The 21,906-nt window shown below is 36.9% G+C and overlaps 1 protein-coding gene across 1 annotated transcript in view; it reads right to left on the minus strand.

Moving 5' to 3' along the window:
* The window catches only part of DGKK (diacylglycerol kinase kappa), a 162,227-nt gene that overhangs the window by 39,649 nt on the left and 100,672 nt on the right, over window positions 1–21,906 (minus strand). Inside the window, exons 8-12 of the mRNA XM_045051059.1 lie at window positions 12,104–12,206; window positions 4,193–4,376; window positions 3,364–3,472; window positions 2,449–2,588; window positions 1,458–1,539 (exon numbers count right to left, since the gene is read on the minus strand). Coding sequence (XP_044906994.1) covers window positions 1,458–1,539; window positions 2,449–2,588; window positions 3,364–3,472; window positions 4,193–4,376; window positions 12,104–12,206 — 618 coding nt within the window. The remainder of the gene's footprint in view (window positions 1–1,457; window positions 1,540–2,448; window positions 2,589–3,363; window positions 3,473–4,192; window positions 4,377–12,103; window positions 12,207–21,906) is intronic.

Here is a 21,906-nt window from a genome sequence, read left to right on the forward strand (position 1 = left end):
ACAGGAAATGGGAAGCTGATAAGTAGTAGAGCCTGGATTTGATTCTAAGTAGTCTGGCTCTTGAGTCTATATTCTCAACTACTGCTTCTACTTCACCCTCTCTGTTACCCCCTACATTCAAACAACTACCAGGTCCTGATGATTCTATCTTCCTCATATGTCTTAAATATGTCACTTCTCCTTATCCCTGTTACAACTTCACCAGTCCAAATCACCATCATCTTTTGCCTAGACAATTGCAGCATCTCCTATCTTTTCGCTTTGCCTCTAGTCTTTATTCCTTCAAATGTTTCTCCACGTACCACGGAGCACTTCTGCTTAAAACCCTTCTATTAGATAGCAGAATGGATAGATGGACAGATATGTGATAAGGCAAGTATAATGAAATGTTAATGGTAGACTCTACCATTTTATTTTATTTTTATTTTTTAAATTTATGATAAACACACACAAAGTTTTGATAGTTTCTATGTTAGGATTCTGTATACTTATTGGCATTATATGTCTCAAACTTTAATATAATGCCTAATGATATGTACTGTGATATTGAAATCAGCATTTTGATGTCTTTGAGAGTTATATCTTGTAGGCTAGAGTTGTAACTAGTTCTACTATTTAGCTCAAGAAGCTAGTATGTTTGAAAATTCTCATAACAAAATAAGAAAAAATAACCCACTTCTATAATTCTTATTAAGATAAGAGCCCAAATTTTATACCATGGATTACTAGGTTCTTCCTGGCCTGGCCCTTGATTGCTTCTCTAGTCTCATCTTTAGTCATTCTCCCAGCATATCTCCTCCCTGTCACCTATGCCTTAGCCATTACAAATGTATGTGAATATTCTGTTCCATTCAGTGAATATTCTATGCTCTCTCTTGCCATCGGAACAAGATACACTATTCCATCTTTCTGAAACAGGCCACCTCTTTCTTAGTATCCTGGTTAACTCCCTCTGGTCCTTTGATCTCTTCTGAAATGTCATTTCTGAGAAACTTTCCTTGATTTCCCCCAGAAAGGGGGAAGGGTTTGGTACACCTGCTGGGTGTTCCCACCCCTCTCTACTTCCTTACATACTAACACTCATACTACTTTATTAAAAGTATTGCTTCTATCACTTCAACTGGGCTGTGAACTCCATGACAGCATGAACTGTTTCATTCTTTTTTACCCACTAGCACATGAGAACAGCTCCTAGAACAGTATCTCACACATAGTAGGTAATCCATAAAATTTTCCATAGATACTTTGAGTGAATGAATAAGTAAATGGATGAATGAGTTATATTCCTAGTGCCTAACACAGTTCTTAGAAAAGCTGCTGATTGATATGTCTCCAATCCTCAATGATCTCATCCACATTGAGCCCATGGATAATACAAAAGCTTCTCTCTGGGTTTTGCCTATTATTTCACTGTGTAACAAAGGTGTTGGCCTGAATTACAGCTGGGCAGTAGTTACCTCAAATCGGGGTACATCCATTTCAACCTGTCCTCTTAGCAATGGAGTTTGTCTAGGAGTCTCACGTATCATCACACTCCATCTGAAATGAAGGTCAAAGAAATATATTTAGACTCTGTTTCATCAAAAGCTGGCATCAATGCTTCACATATCAATAAAAAGGTCAAAATGTTTATGTGATGGGTGAAGATAAGTTGTAGGGATGCCCGCATTATTCCAGGTCACCTGATCTCAAGATATACCACAAGTAGAGCCTCTGCCTCAGGACTTCTTAAGGCCAATGTGATGGAAAGAAGTCCATCATAGGGTTCTCAGAGAACAGATAGAGAGGTAACTATCAAGATCACCTAAGGTGATTTTGTAAAATACATATACCAGGGCCCTACCCAAGACCTACTGAATAAGAGTCTTTGTGGTAGCTTAGTTTGGTATCTTGAAAAAGCTTCTCAGAATATCCTTATAGGCAGCCAGAAATCAAATACTATGACCCAGCATTTAAAGTCTTTCTTCTCAGGACTTAGGACGGCAATACTCATTCCTCTCTAGAGCAGAGACAATCTAGGCCATTTGTTTCTGAACCCTCATTTTTATGAGTTTCTTTGAAAAACTGACGGAGCTATAGAATAGTTTCTATACTATTCTAGAATAGAATAGAAAGATAGAAATGCTCCCAAGGAAAAAATATGCTTACATAGACTATTAGCTATGCAACTTGAAGGAGGTTGACAGAACCCTTAAAATTTACCCATGGGGCTCCTGATTTAGGATCTTTTGAGTTTGGAGAAGGGCTTTAGTGATGTCTAAAGGATACACAGTGGACCCTGACTTCCGAATAGATAAGTGCTGCCCCACACAAACTGCCCTGCATTGAAGCTAGACAGGAAATGAGGCACTATGAGGGAGGTTACAACATTCATGGTTGAGATGATGTAACAGAATAACTGATGTGGGACTGGAATAGGCACAATGACCTGATCTTTCAGCCACTCACCTGTCTAGAATTCTCACACTAGCCTGCTCCACTCTGTTGAGGATGTTGACAGGCGACTTGTTTTTGTTCCAGAATGCGCCCCAGCCTAGGACACGGGCCAGATCATTGCCGGTTCCAAGTGGTATGACTGCCAACTGACACTGCAAGAACAAAAACAGGCACCCCTTTCAGACAATCTTACCAAGATCCATCCATAAACAAACCCAGAAGGTACTCCTTGGGAAAGATTGTGGTCTCAAAACCAGTGGCAATAGGAGACTTCTGATTTTTAGGAAGTGTAATAGGAAGATGTCTGATGTTGAGTGAACTTTTTCCTAAGGGGTTGGGCCCCCGCTCTTGGCAATATAGAACCTACTCAGTGAAAGAAAACGTTGCTAGAATATGCCAGTATTTATAGCCATGCTTATGAAAGAGAAGTATAGACATAAATTTCTATCAAGGGTTGGCCAAGGAGATAAGGTGACTTGGGAGACAAAGCTATAAGAGTCAGAAGGGCATGGAGCTATCTAGGGAGAGAAGGGAAAGTTAGAGGAAAGTTTCTGCTACTCTTGAGACTTGGGGAAGAAAATCAGTGGCTTCAGGAGGGTAAGAAAATTGGGGGCTGAATGTTGCCTGAAGCCACTTCTTTTCTGTTTGCTCTCCTCCCCTTTGATTCTTCACTTGTGGCCTGGAGAATATAGTATTGCTCATTCTTTCTGATAACTCCCTCATTTCTCCTTCTCACAGATAGATAACCAGAAAATGGTTTAGGTGATGAAGCTTAGATTGGGAATATGTCAGCCAGGTTGGCTATGAAACCAGTGGAAAACATGTTATATACATAAGGAGCATGAAGACCAGGGACTTTTTGGGATGAGCAGCTCCATACTCCCAATCTCTCTAGCAATGGCTAAACTGAGTCAGCCAGGAACTCACCCTTTCATGTAATCCAAAGGCATCAATCAGAGATAAGACCCAGCTCACACTGCCATCTCCACCACAAACCACAATGCGAAAACGAGCAAAATTCTTGAACATGGACAGCCTAAAAGAAAGGGAGAAAAAGAGTAATTTCATGAATGGTTAGGGTTCACACCTCTTTTCTATACTGTGCCAAGAGCTAAGGACTGCTGCTTCTGCATCCTGCTAACAGGCTACCTTCCTTCTTTCACTTAGCTCCTATCTCTCTGTATTCCTAACATCACAGGCAATGCTCCCATAGGCAATCCTGGAGATGAGGCCTTGCTTCAGCCTACCATCTTCGATGCCTAATCATACTTTAGAAGCTACAATAACATAGCTAAACTCCTTGTTGAGCCCAAGAAGAATGCCTTGCACATTGGCCAGTGGCCTCACAAAAACCAGAGCTGAACAGTCAGATGGTCCCTAAATAAAACAGGCCTATAGTAGAGATATATCTATTTGGTCCCTGGAAGGAATGAGGGACAGGAAAGGTGAGCAGTAATATCCATTTGTCTTCTCCTCTGAGGTCAGGAGATATAGTTAGACTTCTTCCAAACAGGAAAAGTAAAGCAAATCTGAGACCAGGACATGGTCCTGAAGGTATTTCTGGGAGAGGGCTAAAAGTTCTCCAACTACCCAACCTGAAATGTTCTGAAGTTATATGTTTGTGTCCTGACTTGAGAAAATATATCTTTCCTACCCAGGTACTAGAACTGATTTCAGGAAACCTATCCTAGTCTAGAATACATAGAGTGAAAAGTTCCATATATATACCCAACTATATCCCTTACCCCATGCTTACCCAGCTTCAGGTCCACCCTTCGACAGGTCAAAAACTTGAGAAGGATTAAGGTATTGCTTGAATTTTCGGAGGAAGATGATCCCTTGGTGATCGCCACTTTTGGAGTTGATGAAGATGAGAAGGGGACATGAACAGGCTGATGACCAATCAAGGTTCCAGAAGTCTGAAGATACTACTAATTGGCCTGATATATGCACACAACAAAAAGAAAAAGGAGAACAAAGAACAGGGCCATTGAGATGGAAACAAGACATGACTTAACATCACATTTTGGAAAGACTTTTTAAAAACAGCTTTATTGAGGTATAATTGATATACAAATAATTGTACATATTTAATGTGTGCAATTTAATGAGTTTAGATATATGTAAACACCCATGATACAATCACCACAAACAAGGCCAAACACATATCCAACGCCTCCCAGATTTTCCTTATGCCCAGACCCCTGAGAATGAGAACTAGAGGGGAATTCAGAACACAACCCAAAGGGGCTTTTATTTAATGTTTGCCCAGCTGTTGCCAGGCAAACATTTGTTAAGCAACTACTACATGCCAATCATCATGCTAGATACTGCTAGGGGTATAGCCTCTGCCCTCAAGCTGGAGGAACAGACTCATACACAATAATATGTTCAAACACAAAGATTAAGGAAATTGGTGCCATAATGAAGGGTTAATAAAACACTGTGGGGAATCTGAAGGAGAGTGTTGGGAGCCCAGGAGGAGGATCAGCATACCAACTAGTCCTCTCTCTGGGATAGCTCAGTTCTCACAGTGAGAAGGTACCAGGTGAGGAGCGAGGGGGAGGAAAAGCTGTCTTTTAGCTAGGAGCTAATTACAGAACATATCAAAGTGGGATGAAGCAGGGAGCTTTAATCACTCCTTTGAGGCTCTGTCAGAGCAATCCAAGTTATCACACCAACTTCCAGGGGAAACAAGACTATAGGGAAATTGTCTGAATAAGAGAGATGCTTTTAATAATCCCTAACTCTGAAGTTCCCTACAGTGAAGTGGAGTTATAGCAGTCTAAATTGCCAAAGCCTGCCAGCTTGTGCTGTCTTAGAGCCTGTGGGCAGGGAGACAGGTAGTGAGCAATGGCCCCCTAGGAGATGGTAGACAAATCGTGAGCCCCCAAACCTCTGAGCTTATGACTTGCCAGGGATACCCCAGCAAAAATAAATACAAAGGGAAAAAGGTATGTGGCTCACTCCTGAATGATGCGGGGCATGGGGAGGGAGGTGAGATATCCCATTTGTTGTAACCTGGGTGAAAAGGAGCCTTGAGGAATTCTGCTGACTTGAGCAGATTTCATGGCTGTTTTGCCTGGAAAAGCAAAGGCTTCCTTTGCTTCCTTTGTTCCTTTGCTTCCTGGAAAAGCTAAAGCAGGCTTACTCTATGGGCCAATTCCTACTCAATGGCCAGTAGAACTCAAAGGGATCGTAACCCAGCTAGCCAGTCATGCACCAAATTTTCAGGGCTTGCTAGGACTCACAGCTATAAGGGAAGTCTGCTATATCCCTTCAATAGCATAGCTTAGAAGTAGTTGCTCTCCCTGAACACATTATCCAAAAATAGTGCCCTTTTCAACATTTGTTTTACAAAAGGTAATATGTTGACACAATGGTAGTTAAGACATTCATTCAACAAATATGTATTGAGGGCGTTCTCTGTGATTGTCCTTCTTGTGTTCTGAGAATAAATGGTGGACAAGATAGAAATAGTCTCTGTTCTTGTGGAGCTTATATTCTAATGGTGGGAGACACACCACAACAAAGAAATATAGAAAATAATATCAGGTCGCCTGGTTGAGTGTCCAACTTCAGTTCAGGTCATGATCTCCCAGTTCATGGGTTTGAGCCTGGAATCAAACTCTGTGCTGATAGTTCAGCTTGGACCCTGATTCAGATTCTGTGTCTCCCTCTCTCTCTGCCCTTCTCTGACTCTCTCTCTCTCTCTCTCTCTCTCTCTCTCTCTCAAAAATAAATAAACATTATTTAAAAAAGAAAATAATATAATTTGAAGAAAAAGAAGTCAGGGTAAGGGGATGGTGACTGAAGGGGGTGTAATTTTAGACAGAGTAGTCAGAGACAGCTTCTCTGGGGAGGTGACATGTGAGATGAGACTTAAATGAAATAAAGAACTGAGCAATGCAGATATTAGGGGGAAAAGTTTCTGGGGCAGAAGAAAGAGTAAGTGCTAAGACCCAGAGAAGGAAGACTGTCTGGGGTGTCTGAAGACCAGTAAACAGAAAGGCATGACTGTTGTGGAGTGAGTGTGGGGGGGGGGGGAGTGGCAGAAATGAGGTCAGAGAGACGAAAGGGACCATATAAAATGATAACAAGATGTTAGAGGACGCAGTTCAAAAATAAGGGTGTGGCTAGTATTGTATGAAACATTAGGGTCAAGTCATAAGATACATGAAGAAAATAAAAAAAAAAAGTAGTATCTTTTTATGCGCTTGCTCCTTTACCAAACAACAATCAAGCCCCAACTCACCACCTGGTCTCAGGCTTACCTCTGCTTTGAGAATCTGATTCTGCTCTGTGGTTCCTTTTATTCAGCAACCTCTCGCCAACGCCCTCTAGGTGAGCATATGACTTTGAGTATGCACTTCAATGAAAGGATTTATGGAAACAGCCTCCTGCCAACATCTAATGGAACTGTGAGCTATGCTTAGAAGCAAGGACTCCCTCTGCCAGAGGTTATGGAATAGATCTTTCTATGCTCAATGATTCTTTAACAGTGCCAAAGGTCCAATGGGTTAGTCCCTTTTTAAAGATGAGACAGCAGTAGCACTGATACCAACTGCTATGAACTATTTGGGCCTCAGTTTCCTTATCTGCAAAGTGGGCCATTCCAAAAACTAACTTGTTTCCCAGTGTTGAGATGAAAATAAACTAGGTGTTACATTGAGGAGAAAAGGAAATATGAATTGTTTCTTAAATGTGAAAGATGAACAAACTCACTATAGTAAGAGACTAGTTAAAACTGGCCATGGTACCATTTTTTTTCTTATCCAGAAGATTGGCAAAAATAAAAAAAAATAGGTGATACAGTTGATTGAGGAAGACATGGAAAAATATGCACTATCACTGAGGGTGGAAGTGCAAAGTGACAACAAGCCCTATGGAGGGTAATTTGACAGCATCTATGAAAATTACAAAGGCCTATTCATTATGACCCAGTAATTACACTTCGGGGAATTTTTCCTATAGATGTATATGTAAAATGACCTGTATGAGATTGTTCATTGCAACATTGTTGTAATAGCAAAAGAGTGAAAACCACCAAGTTATCTACCAATAGAGAACTAGTTAAGTAAATTATGGTATATCCATATAATGGGTTATCTTATAGCTATAAAAAAGAACAAGGAGGCAATATTTTGATACAAAATGACCTCCTAAATATACTATGAAGGATAAAATAAAAGCAAGGTTTAGAGCAATGTGTACAGTGTTAAAAAGGGGAGGGATAAGAATATATGTTTATATTTACTAGTATATACTGGAAGACATACTCGAAGCTATTGAATAAATCAATGGCAGTAGTCAACTTTCTGTGAGTGGTCATGGGATGGGACTACAGGAGATTGAGAAGATTGAGAGAAAGGATAGTAATATTTTTAAACTAAATATGTGCATATGTGTGTTTCTATTTTTTAGAAAAACTTTAACCATGTGAATATATCAACTATTTAAGGATTAAATTAAGAAATAGGAAGAAAGAATTATGCTAATGTTATCAATAAGTTAAATAGCCACGAGGGTGTAGCTGAAATCATTTGTAGATCCATTTGGCAGCTTGGATCATGGGTTGCCTTCTGCAATGTACTTCTACAACATAATGCAGCTGTGTGCCACAGCTGGTTGCCCTCTAGATTTATTCACTAAACTAGAGCAAACATCTTAACTTCTCTGGGTATTCGTTTCTCCATATGTACAATAGCATCATGTTGCAATGATTAATAAAAATAATCCAGGATGGGGATGGAAAACTGTGAGATAAGGAGAAAATTCTATAATTAAGGCAACTCACGCTTCAGTGTCAAACCTAATTTGGTTACAGATGGAAAGACAAAGGGAAGCAGTGTTGGCAGAAAGCTATTCTTTGGAAAAGACAAGGGCAGACCCATCTAGCATTTCTCCTAGAGTCAGAGAACATCTGAATTTGAGCAAGGCCAAGTTTGTCAAGAGAATCTGTGAACAAGGTGAGAAAAATGTGTGGCATCATGGACTGGAATATAGCAATGTTAGGCAGATTCATAACCAGGTAAGTAATTGTGCCCACAAGGCTGCTTTTGAATAGGCTGATGTTAATTGTAATGGAGTGTCCTGTACTGTTCAGCAATTTTAATCAACAATTCAAATGAAAACATAGAAGGCTGGCTTCTCAAATTTGAAGTACTCAAAGCTGGAGGGAAAGCTATTGGATGACAGAATCTAGATTGAAAAATGACCTAATGGGCAGGTAGATCAAAGTCAACAAGATGAAAAAGGGATAAATGTGAAGCTTGGATTTTACACCTGAGGACATAAATTGTACCAGAATTGGACAATAGGAACTTGGTTTGGCAGGATCAAGTGTGAAAAGGGCTTAGAGAATTTAGTTGACTTTAGATAACTCAACAGCCTGAAAGAGCCTTTCAAAAAACAAACAAATAAAAGCTCATGCTTCTTTGAGCTGCCTTAATACAACCACAGTTCTCCAAACCAGGAAGCCTATAGTCCCTCTCAAATTTGTTCAGTTTGTACCACAGAAGGATGTTAAATTAGCATAAAGACAGCTTACTTATCCCCTTCCTATATTTTAAAATGATCTCTAACAGATGGTAGTTCATCTAACCCTCACAATGCACCTGAGTATAACTGTTATTGAAAGAAAGCTTCTCAAGAATGAGATTCAATTGGATCAAGACTGCAGATGAGTGAAAGGAAAGGCTAAAACCTAGCTCATGGGGCATTAGATGAAATACTACACAAAAAGAATGGCTTAGCTCAGGTGCTTCTAAGCAATAATACTATGTCATTGGTGGAAAACAAAAGAAAGAAGCAATGCCATTAGTTGATTGTCTATAACAAGAGTAAGAAGTGATAGGATAGGAAAAAACAAACTAAGAAACTCCAACTTCCCTAAGGACAGGAAGCACATAACCTGTTGGGCTAATTACAAATAGGTTGCAACCCCTTAATACCTATTTAGGGTGATAGGAGGGATGCTGAGGAGGGCATCCTTCAGTCTGCTTAGACATCTTCCCCAGGTCCCCCTGTTGGGGTGAGCAAAATCTCAGATTCAAGACTAAATTGACTTTCATACCAGCTTGAGTTTGCTTGGTTGACTAGTTTGTTACTTTTTCTCTTCTATCAATCCTATTTTCCTCCTACTCCCTTCCTTTTCCTGTCCAGTCAAGCATCTTTAATTTACCAAGTCATCCACCTCATCACCTCTCTAGTTAACTATCTGGTAGGTGACTTTATGTGTGTAAATATTTGAGTAGATTTGAGAATAATATATGTATGCATCCCTGAGTGAATTTAGCTTTGTGTCTGTGCATGTCATTAAGGAAACACGACAGAAACCTGAGGAAACCTGTGTGAATGGCTCATTCCCTGTACCAATGTCTATCTGGATGTATCTGTGTTAGGGTTAGAAAATTACTGGAAAAGACTAGAGTGGCTCTGAGTGTGTGCAGATGTGTATGTACACATGTGCACATGTGCTATGTCCAGTTCTAAAACTCTGCTGTACCGGCTGCAGAATCCTTGCCCACTTCTGTTCTCTGACTAAGGAACCTATATACTTTTCTTTCTTTTCTTTGCTGTCAGCTAATGTTGGCTCTTCCTTGGCAACAAAATGTTCAGTAAGCATCGATATGGGGATAATTTTTAAGTCAATGAAATTCTGGTTCACTAACCACTCCCGGGTGAGTAGACCACCACATGTTAGAGTTGGATAAATTAGCATATTAGTGAAATATAAATGAAAACATTTCATGAAGGATTTGAACTTTCCCCTCCAGTAAGTGAAATTGACCATATATAGAGTGAAGTTAACCATACACAAACTGAAATTGATGGGTAGTGTATCTCTTTGCTGGTTTAGTGAAACAGTAGTGTGTCAGTTGGTAAATATATTAGATTTCTAAATTCCTTAGTGTTAGTAAAATAGGTCAGCTCTTTTTAGCTGTGATATGTGATTTTGATATTGACAGCTCCCATTATTTAGTAATGAATAATGGGAGAAGCAAATGAACAACTCAATGGCACAAAGGAGAGTCTCTCAAAAGCAAAGAAAAAGTGGGGAAGTAGAGGTATACTCAAAAAAGCATTCATTGTTAGCAATTGCTAAAAAGTGAAGTATTCCTGTGGGAGTCTACATTTTTCATTAGGCTACAAGACTAGTGATTTAATTTTGTTGTCCTTTGGGCTATGTTCCTTCATATTCAGGCCCTTTACATATTATTACTTATCCTCACAATATACAGTATCATTCCATTTACAGATGTGGAAAGTGAAGCTCAGAGAATGTAAGTGACTTACCCAAGGTCACCTAGCTAGTAAGTAACTAAAACTCATGGTTGCCTGGCCTTTATTTTATCCTTTATACCATGTTGCTTCTATGTCATATCATACTTTAAAAAGCAAACACAAAACTAAACAAAACGTCCCTCCCCTTGGCCCCTGTTTTATCTGTTCTAACATCTCCAACCCTCTGATAGGAGACCCTATAGAAAGTTTAGTCTTGCTGCTTTGATTTCATTACTAACTCCATTCTGTGAAACCTCCTATAATTAGTTGACAGTGGTAACATTTTCTGATCTCCAAGTGCCTCCAAGTGTCACTCCTTTGGAGCTTAGCATATGCTACCTTTTGTCATATTATATCCATATGTCATATCAATTGTCATATCCATATCCTGGGTCGACAATAACCATAAACTCTAGCTATGCTCTTATCTTGGATCTCTTTGTAGCCTTCCAACACCTTATGAATAGAATTCTCAAGAAAACACTAGTGTTTAGGAATTGACAAAGCATGAGCAGAGCATGCTGGGACAATAATCATGCTAATTTCAGATTTGGAGACAACCTTGGTATTAGGGTCCATTCTAAGAGTAACATAACCTGGGCCTTCATGTAGTTCTTCCTTGCCCACCTGCATGCAAGCAAACTTCTTTTATGGATTATCTAGTGGCTGAAAATCATGAAAAACCTGAAATCAATTCTGATAATTTAGAAGCAACTGGGAAAGAGCCTACAGAGAATATGCCCACATACATATACACCATAAATACCAACATTCATTATCCCAAAGGTCTAAAAAGAAACATGAGCTGTCTTTACATATATGCACATTCCTACTCCCCAAAAATGTTTGACTGGTTGAGAATAATAATTTAATTAAAACATTTCCAGCCTAAATGTCCATCAACTGATGAATGGATAAAGAGATTGTGGTTTATATACACAATGGAATACTACTTGGCAATGAGAAAGAATGAAATATGGTCTTTTGTGGTAACGTGGATGGAACTGGAGAGTGTTCTGCTAAGTGAAATAAGTCATACAGAGAAAGACAGATACCATATGTCTTCACTCTTATGTGGATCCTGAGAAACTTAACAGAAGACCATGGGGGAGGGGAAGGAAAAAAAAAAAGTTAGAGAGGGAGAGAGCCAAACCATAAGAGACTCTTAAAAACTGAGAATAAACTGAGGGTTGATGGGGGGTGGGAGGGAGGGGAGGGTGGATAATGGGCATTGAGGAGGGCAGCTGTTGGGATGAGCACTGGGTGTTGTATGGAAACCAATTTGACAATAAATTTCATATTAAAAAAAATTTCCCCAGTCTTAGCACCTTCCCTCCTGTCCCAATGAAATACATTCTGAGATTAAAGTTTAGGTACTCACCATCTCCTTTAGGGTCGCTGAGAGCAGTGGGAGGAATGACTGATGTTCGATGACTTCCAAACCAGCATTCCTTGGAAAACCGTCTACGACAGTCATCATGCACCTGAAACGACAAGAGAATAGAGAGAAAAAAAGGAAGAGGGAGAGAAAAAGATACAATTGATCAGTCTTGAGGTGAAATTCCAAGGTTTCAGTCCCCAGTATTAAAAATCTCCCTTTCTGAGATTTGGTGCCATACACTTTCCCCTGACTTAACCTGGACACCCACTTTCCACTCAGAGCTTGAACCATCCCTGAAGATGGCCTCTGAGCTCTGTTCCTTTCAAAAGTAGCTTTTAGAAGACACCCATCACAGGCATTAAGAAGACACAAGTTCTAGGGCACAATCTTAGTGGCCTACACAATAGGGAGCTTACTTGCAATTTAAGAATGCTAATCCTGATAATATACTATTACACTCCAATCCTTACATCAATCATGTATAGTAGGTTCACTTTAGAAATGAGGATACCAAAGGTCAGAGAGGTGAAGAGTCTTGCTCATGGTCAAATACCTGGGAATTGGCAGAGCTGAGATTCTGCTGCCTTCTCCACAAGTGGTCATATTTCCCAAATTTCTGATATTTTTAAGTACCACTCCCTGGAAAATTACATAGTTCCTAGTGGACATGAATCTGGCCTGATTACGCAAGAGCAATTAAAAAGAAAGCCAAAGGACAACCAGAGTTTTCTTTTTTTTTTATTGAGATATAATTGACATATAACATTATATCAGCTCCAGGGGTACAACCTAATGATTTGATATTTGTATATATTGCAAAATGATCACTACAGTAAGTGTAGTTAACATGTGTCACCATATATAATTACATTTATTTTCTTGTGATGATAACTTTTAAGGTCTACATTCTTAGCAAATTACAAGTAGGCAAAACAGTATTATTAACTACAGTCACCATGCTGTCCGTTATATCCTGATGTCTCATTTATTTTAGAACTGGAAGTTTGTACCTTTTGACCACCTTCACCTATTTTGCCCATATCCTAACCCCCATCCCCATATCTGTGAGCTCATTTTTTTTAGATTCTACACGTAAGTGAGATCATATAGTATTTCTCATTCTCTGACCCATTTTATATAGCATAATGCCCTGAGGTCCATCCATGTTGCTGCAAATGCCATGATTTCCTTCACTTTTAGGGCTGAATAATATTCCATTGCATATACATCTACCACATTTTCTTTATCCATGCATCCATCACTAGACACTTAGGTTCTTACCATATCTTGACTATCATAAATAATGTTGCTGTGAACATAAGAGTGCCTATATCTTTTTGAGTTAGTGTTTTCATTCTCTTCAGAAGTGAAGTTGCTAGGTCATATGGTAGTTATATTTTTAATTTTTAAAGGAAACTCTTTACTGTTTTCCACAGTGGCTGCACAAATTCACATTTATACCAACAGTACACAAGGGTTCTCTTTTCTCAATATCCTTGTCAACGTTTTTTTCTTGTCTTTTCGGTAACAGCTACTCTGACAGGTGTGAGGTGATATCTCATTGACATTTTGATTTGCATTTGCCTGATGATTAGCGATATTGAATACCTTTTCATAAATCTGTTTGCCATCTGTATGTCTTTAGAAAAATATCTATGTAGATCCTCTGTCCATTTTTTAATTGGATTGTTGCTTGCTTTGTGCTATGGAGTTGTATGACTTCTTTATATATTTTGAATATTTACTTCTTATCAGATATATGATTTAAAAATATTTTCTCTCATTTAGTTGGTTGCCTGTTTCCTTTTGTTGATGGCTCCTTTGCTGTGCAGAAGCTGTTTAGTAGTCTCATCTGTTTATTTTTTCTTTTGTTGCCTTTACTTTTGGTGTCAAATCCAAAAATCCATGACAAGTCTGATCTCAAGGAGTTTACCATCTATGTTTTCTTCTAGAAGTTTTATGGTTTCAAGTCTTACATTCAAGTCTTGAATCCATTTGAATTCATTTTTGTGACTGGTATAAGATAGCGGTCCAGTTTCATTCTTTTTGCAGGTGGGTGTCCAACTTTCCCAGCACCATTTACTGAAGAGACTATCTTTTCCCTATTGTATATCCTTGACTCCTTTGCCATAAATTAATTGACCATATGTGCATGAGTTTATCTCTGGGATATTTTGTTCCATTGACCTATGTGTCTGTCTTTATGCCAATACTATACTGTTTTGATTACTATGGTTTTTTAATGTAGTTTTAAATCACGGAGCATGATGTCTCCTGCTTTGTTCTTCTTTCTCAAAGTTGCATTGGTTGTTTGGGGACTATTGTGGTTCCATAAAAATTTTGGAATTGTTCTACTTCTGTGAAAAATCCCATTGGAATTTTGATAGGGACTGCATTGAATCTGTAGATTGCATTGGGAAATATAGATGTTTTAACAATATTAATTCTTCCAATCCATGAGCACAGAATATTTTTCCATTTATTTGCATCTTATTAAATTTCTTTCATCAATATCTTGTAGTTTTCAGAGTACAGGTCTTCCATCACCTTGGTTAAGTTTATTCCTAGGTATTTTATTATTTTTGTTGCAGTTATAAATGAGATGGTTTTCTTAATTTCTGATAGTTTATTAGTATATAGAAATGCAACAGATTTTTGTATATTAATTTTGAATCCTGCAATTTTATGGAATTTATTAGTTCTAACAGGGTTTTTTTTGTAAACTCTTTAGGGTTTTCTTTTCTTTTTAAAAGCTTATTTATTTATTTTGAGAGAGAGAGAGAGAGAGAGAGAGAGAGAGAGAGAGAGAGAGAGAGAGACTGGAGAAAGAGGGAGAGACAGAATACCAAGCAGGCTCCACACTATCAGCACAGAGCCCAACATAGGGCTTGACCTGAGCCAAAATTGAGAGTTGGATGCTTAACTGACTGAGTCACCCAGGCAACCCTCTTTAGGTTTTCTATATATAATATGTCATCCACAAATAGTGACAGTTTTACTTCTATCTCTATGATTTGGATGCTTAAAAATTTATTATTGGAGTATCATTGACATACAATGTTATATTAGTTTTAGGTGTACAACATATTGCTCCAACAATTCTATACATTACTCAGTGCTCACCATGATTAGTGTAGTCACCATACAATGTTACTACATTATTTGACTCTATTCCCTCTGCTGTACTTTTCAACTCCGTGACTTATTTATTTTATAACTGGATAACTTCTATTTCTTTTTCTTGCCTAGGACCTCTAATACTATGCTGAATAAAAGCAGGGAGAATGGGCATTCTTGTCTTGCTCCTGATCTTAGAGGAAAAGCTGAGATGTTTTCACCATTAGGTATGATGCTAGCTGTGGGTTTGTCATATATGGCCTTTATTATGTTGAATTATGTTTCCTTTATACCGACTTTGTTAAGAGTTTTTATCATAAATGGATGTTGAATTTTGCCAAATGATTTTCTGCATCTATTGAAATGATCATATACTTTTTATTCTTCTTTGTTAATGTAGTGTACTGCATCAATTGGTTTCTGCATGTTGAGCCAGACTTGCACCCCTGGAATGAATCGTACTCGATTACAGTGTATGATCCTTAATGTACTGTTGAATTTGGCTTGCTAATATTTTGTTGAGGATTTTTGCATCTGTGTTCATCAGAGATATTGACCTGTAATTTTTTTTTTCTTGTGACATCCTTATCTGGTCTTGGTAGCAGGGTAATGCTGGCTTTATAGAAGGAGTTTGGAAGTATTCCTTCCTCTTACATTTTTTTGAAGATTTTGAGAAGGATTGGTATGAATTCTGTTTTAAAAATGTTGGATAGAATTTACCAGTGTATGTGTCTGGTCCCAGACACTTGTTTTTTGGGAGGTTTTTGATTACTGATTCAGTCTCCCTACTAATAATCTGTTCAGATTTTCTATTTCTTTATGATTCAGTCTTTGTGCTTTTATGTTTCTAGTAATTTATCCATTTCTTCTATATTTCCAATTTGTTGGTGTATAATTGTCCATAGTAGTCCCTTATTATTCTTTGTGTTTCTGTGGTATCAGTTGTAACATCTCCTTGTTCATTTCTGATTTTATTTATTTGAGCCTTCTCTTTGTTTTCAGGGTGAGTCTGGCTGAAGGTTTGTCAGTTTTCTTTATCTTTTAAAAGAATCACCTTTTAAATTAATGGATTCTATTGTCCTTTTAGTCTCAATTTCATTTATTGCTGCTCTGATCTTAGTTATTCCCTTACTTGTACTAACTTTGGGTTTTGTTTGTTCTTTTTATTTACTTCATTAAAGTGTAAAGTTAGGTTGTTCATTTGAGATTTTTTTTCTTCAGGTTTTTATCACTATGAACCTCTCTCCTAGAACTGCTTTTGATGCATCCCATAAGTTTTTTTTTTCTTTTTAAAAATTAAAGTACAATTAACATAGCGTTATATTAGTTTCAGGTATAAAATATAATGATTCAGCAGTTCTATACATTATTCAGTGCTCATTAGGAAAAGTGTACTTTTAATCCCCTTCACCTATTTCACCCATACCCCCACCCACCTCTGCTTTGGCAACCAGAGAACAGTTTGTTCTCTGTATTTAAGAGTCTTATTTGTCACTTTTTTTGTTGTTCATTTGCTTTCTTTCTTAAATTCCACACGAGTGAAATCACATGATATTTGTCTTTCTCTGACTTATTTTATTTAGCATTATACCCTCTAGATCATTCCATGTTGTTGCAAATGGCAAGATTTCATTCTTTTTAATATATATATATATATATATACATATATATATATATATATTCATTTATCACTTCTTTATCCATTCATCTATGGATGGACACTTGGGTTGCTTCCATATATTGGCTATTTTAAATAATTCTGCAATAAACATAGGGGTGCATATACCTTTTCAAAATAGTGTTTTCATATTCTGTGGGTAAATATTCAGTAGTGGAATTACTGGATCATGTGGTAATTCTATTTTTAGTTTTTTGAGGTGCCTCTATAGAGATTTCCACAGTGGCTGCACCAATTTGCATTCCTGCCAACTTACACCTTTGCACGAGGGTTTATTTTTCTCCACATCTTCACAAATGCTTGTTGTTTTTTGCTTTTTAGATACTAGCAATTCTGACAGGTGTGAGATGATAGCTCATTGTGGTTTTGTTTTGCATGTCCCTGAGCATCTTTCCATGTGTCTTTTGGCCATTTGTATGTCTTCTTTGGAAAAATGTCTATTCAGGTCATCTACTCATTTTTAAGTGGATTATTATTATTTTTTTAAATGTTGAGTTGTATAAATTCTCTATATATTTTGGAATATTAACTCTTTATCTGATATATCATTTGCAAATATCTTGTCCCATTCAGTAAGTGGAGTTTTGTTTTGTCAATGGTTTCCTTTGCGGTGCAAAAGCTTTTTATTTTGGTGTAGTCACAATAGTTTAGTTTACTTTTGTTTTCTTTTCCTGAGGTGACATATCTAGCAAAATGTTTGATGTCAAAGGAATTACTGCCTATTTTTTGTTCTAAGAATTTTATGGTTTCAGGTATCACATTTAGGTCTTTAATCCATTTTGACTTTATTTTTGTTTATGGTGCAAGAAAGTGGTACACTTTCATTCTTTTGCATGTCACTGTCCATTTTTTCCAGCACTATTTGTTGAATAGACTGTCTTTTCCCCATCATATATTCTTGACTCCTTTGTCATAGAAAAATTGGTCATATAAGTGTGGATTTACTTCTGAGCTCTCTGTTCTGTTCCATTGATCTCTGTTATTTTTCTGCCAGTACCATACTGTTTTGATTACTATAGTTTTGTAGTATAGTTTGAACTCAGAAAGCATGATACCTCCAGCTTTTCTCTTTTTTCTCAAGACTGCTTTGACTATTTGGGGTCTTTTGTGGTCCCATACAAATTTTAGGATTCTGTGTAAAATGTTGGTTCTTTAGGATGTGTTAAATCTGTAAATTACTTTGGGTAGAATGTACATTTGAACAATATTGGTTCTTCCAATCCATGAGTATGGAATATCTTTCCATTTGTTTGTATTATAAATTTCCTTCCTTTCAATATTTTGTAGTTTTCAGAATACAGATCTTTCACTACTCTGGTTAAGTTTATTCCTAGGTATTTTAATTTTTATCGTTGCTGCAATTGTAAATGGGATTGTTTTCTTATTTTCTCTTTCTGCTTTTTCATTATTAGTGTATACAGTGCAACAGATTTTTGTTTATTAACTTTGTATCCTGTGACTTTACTGAATTCCGCTATCAGTCCTAGTAGTTTTTTGGTGGAGTCCTTAGCGTTTTCTATCCATAGTATCATGTCATTTGCAAATAATGAAAGTTTTACTTCTTCCTTACCAATTTGGATACATTTTATTTCTTTTTCTTGTCTGACTGATGTGGCTAGGACTTCCAGTACTTGTTGACTAAAAGTTGGAAGTAGACTTCCTTGTCCTGTTCTTGATCTTATCAGGAAATCTCTTAGTTTTTCACCCTTGAGCATGATGTTAGGTGTGTGTTTGTCATATATGGCCTTTATTATATTGAGGTATGTTTTCTCTAAGGTTACTTTGTTGAGAGCTTTTACCATGAATGGATGTTTTACTTTGTCAAATGCTTTTCTGAATCTCTTCTAATGATCATTTTTAAAAATCCTTTCTCTTGTTAATGTGATGTATCATGTTGATTGATTTGCAAACATTGAGCCACTCTTGCATTCTTGAATAAATACCACTTGATTATGGCAAATGATTTTTTATAGTATTCTTAGATTTGGTTTGCTAATATTTTGTGAAGGATTTTCATCAGAGATATTGACTTGTAAGTTTTTTTTTTTTAAAGTATCTTTATGTAGCTTTGGTATCAGGGTAATTCTGTCCTCATAGAATGAATTTGGAAGCTCTCCATCCTTTTCTGTTATTTAGAACAGTTTAAGAAGAATAGGTTTTAACTCTTCTGTAAATGTTTGGTAGAATTCACCTGTGAAGCCAGCTGGTCCTAGACTTTTGTTTTTTTTTGTTTGTTTGTTTTTTTGTTTTTTGTTTTTTGACTTTTGTTTGTTAAGATTCAATTTCATTGCTAGTAATCAGTCTGTTCAAATTTTCTATTTCTTCCTGATTCACTTTTAGAAGGTTATATGTTTCTAGGAATTTATGCATTTATTTTAGGTTGTCCAATTTTGTTGCATATAATTCTTCATAATATTCTCTTAAAATCTTTTGTATTTCTGTGGTGTTGTTATTTCTCCTCCTTCATCTCTGATTGTATTTATTTTAAACCTCTTTTTTTTGTTAATGAGTCTCACTAAAGGGTTGTCATTTTTGTTTATTAAAAAAAAACAGCTGCCGGTTTCATTGATCTCTTCCATTGTTTTTTTTTTAATCTTTATTTCATTTATTTCTTCCCTAATCTTTATTATGTCCTTCATTCTACTGGTCCGGGGATTTGCTTGTTTTTTGTTTTCTAGCTCTTTAGATGTAAAGTTACGTTGTTTATTTGAGGGTTTTTTTCTTTTCGAGGAAGGCCTGTAGTGCTATAATCTTCCTTCTTGGAACAGCTTTTGCTGCATCCCAAAGATTTTGGACCATTTTGCTTTTATTTTTATTTCTGTCCATGTATTTGTGTTTTCCTTTTTAATTTCTTCATTGACCCTTTTTTGTTTAGTAGCATATTATTTAGCATCCATGTATTTGTGTTCTTTCCACATTTTTTCTCGTGATCGATTTCTAGTTTCATACTGTTGTGGTGGGAAAACATGCATAATATGGCTTCAATCTTTTTGAATTTATTGAGATTTGTTTTGTGACCTAACATGTGATCTATTCTGGAGAATGTTCCATGTGCACTTGAAAAGAATGTATATTCTGCTGTTTTTGGATGGAATGTTCTAAATATATCTGTTAGATCCATCTGGTCCAATGTGTCATTCAAAGCCACCATTTCTTTGTTGATTTTCTGTCTGGATGATGTATCCATCAATGTAAGTGGGTGTTAAAGTCCCCTACTATTATTGTATCACTGTCAATTTCTCCCTTTATGTCTGTTAATAGTTAATACTATGTATTTAGGTGTTCTCAAATTGGGTGCATAAATATTTATAATTGTGATATCCTCCTGTAGGTTTGTTCCCTTTCTCATTATGTAGTGTCCTTCTTTGTCTCTTGTTACAGTCTTTGTTTTAATGTCTATTTTTTCTGATATAAGTATTGCTACCCCAGCTTTCTTTTTGCTTCCATTTGCATGATAAATGTTTTCCAATCCCTTCACTTTCAATTTGCATGTGTTGTTAGGTCTGAAGTGAGTCTCTTGTAGGCAACATACAGATGGGTCTTGCTTTCTTATCCATTCAGTCACTCTATGTCTTTTAAATAAAGCATTTATTTCATTTACATTGAAAGTAATTATTACTAGGTATGTACTTATTGCCATTTGTTACTTATTGTATGGTTATTTTTGTAGTTCTTCTCTGTTCCTTTTTTCCCCTTACTCTCTTCCCTTGTGTTGTGATGGCTTTGTTTAGTGATATGCTTGGATGGATTCTTTGTCTTTATTTCTTGTGTATCTACTATAGATTTTTGATTTGTGGTTACCATTAGGTTTGTATATAACATCTTATGCATATAGCAGTTGATATTAAGTTGATAGTCACTTAAGTTTGAACTCATTAAAAGCACTAAATTTTTACTCCTCCCTTCACATGTTTTATGGATGTCATATTTTACATCCTTTTATTCTGTAAATCCCTTGACTGATAGCCCTTCTGGGTAGAGTATTCCAAGTTTCAGGTTTTTTCCTTTCAGTAGTTTGAATATATTATGCCAGTCCCTTGTGGCCTGAAAACTTTCTTCTGAAAAATCAGCTGATAGACTTATGGGGTTCCCCTGGTATGTAACAGTTTGCTTTTGTTGCTTTTTAAATTCTATATTTATCATTAGGCTTGCCATTTAAATTATTATGTGTCTCAGTGTGGACCTCTTTGGGCTGATTTTGTTGGGGCTGCCTGTGCTGCCTGAAAATGGATCTCTGTTTCCTCCTCAGATTAGGGATGTTTTCAGCTATTATTACTTCAAATAAATTTTCTGCCCTCTCTATCACTTTTCCTTCTGGGATCCCTGTAATTGGAATGTTATTATGCTTGATGATGTTGCTGAGTTCCCTTAACCTATTCCCATTTTTTTAAATATTCGTTTGTATTTTTTTGATCTTCAGCTTGGTTGCTTTCAATTACCCTGTCTTCCAGGTTGCTGACATGTTCCTCTGTCTCCTCTAATCTACTATTGATTCCCTATAGTGTATTTTTAATATAATTTATTGTCAAATTGGCTAATATACAGTGTGTAAAGTGTGCTCTTGGTTTTTGGGGTAGATACCCGTGGTTCATCACTTACATACAACACCCAATGTTCATTCAACAAGTGCCTTCCTCAATGCCCATCACCTATTTTCCTCTTTCCCCCAACTCCTCATCAACCCTCAAATTGTTCTCTGTACTTAAGAGTCTCTTATGGTTTGTCTCCCTCCCTCCCTGTTTGTAACTATTTTTTCCCCTCCCCTTCCCCCATGGTCTTCTGTTAAGTTTCTCAAGATCCACATATGAATGAAAACATATGATATCTGTCTTTCTCTGTATGACTTATATTTTATTCAGAATAATACCGTCCAGTTCCATCCATGTTGCTGCAAGTGGCATGATTTCATTCTTTCTCATTGCCAAGTAGTATTCCATTGTATATATAAACTACATCTTCTTTATCCATTCATCAGTTGATGGACATTTAGGTTCTTTCCATAATTTGG

Source organism: Felis catus, chromosome X (genome assembly GCF_018350175.1).
Source record: "Felis catus isolate Fca126 chromosome X, F.catus_Fca126_mat1.0, whole genome shotgun sequence".
NCBI classification, from domain to species: Eukaryota; Metazoa; Chordata; class Mammalia; order Carnivora; family Felidae; genus Felis; species Felis catus.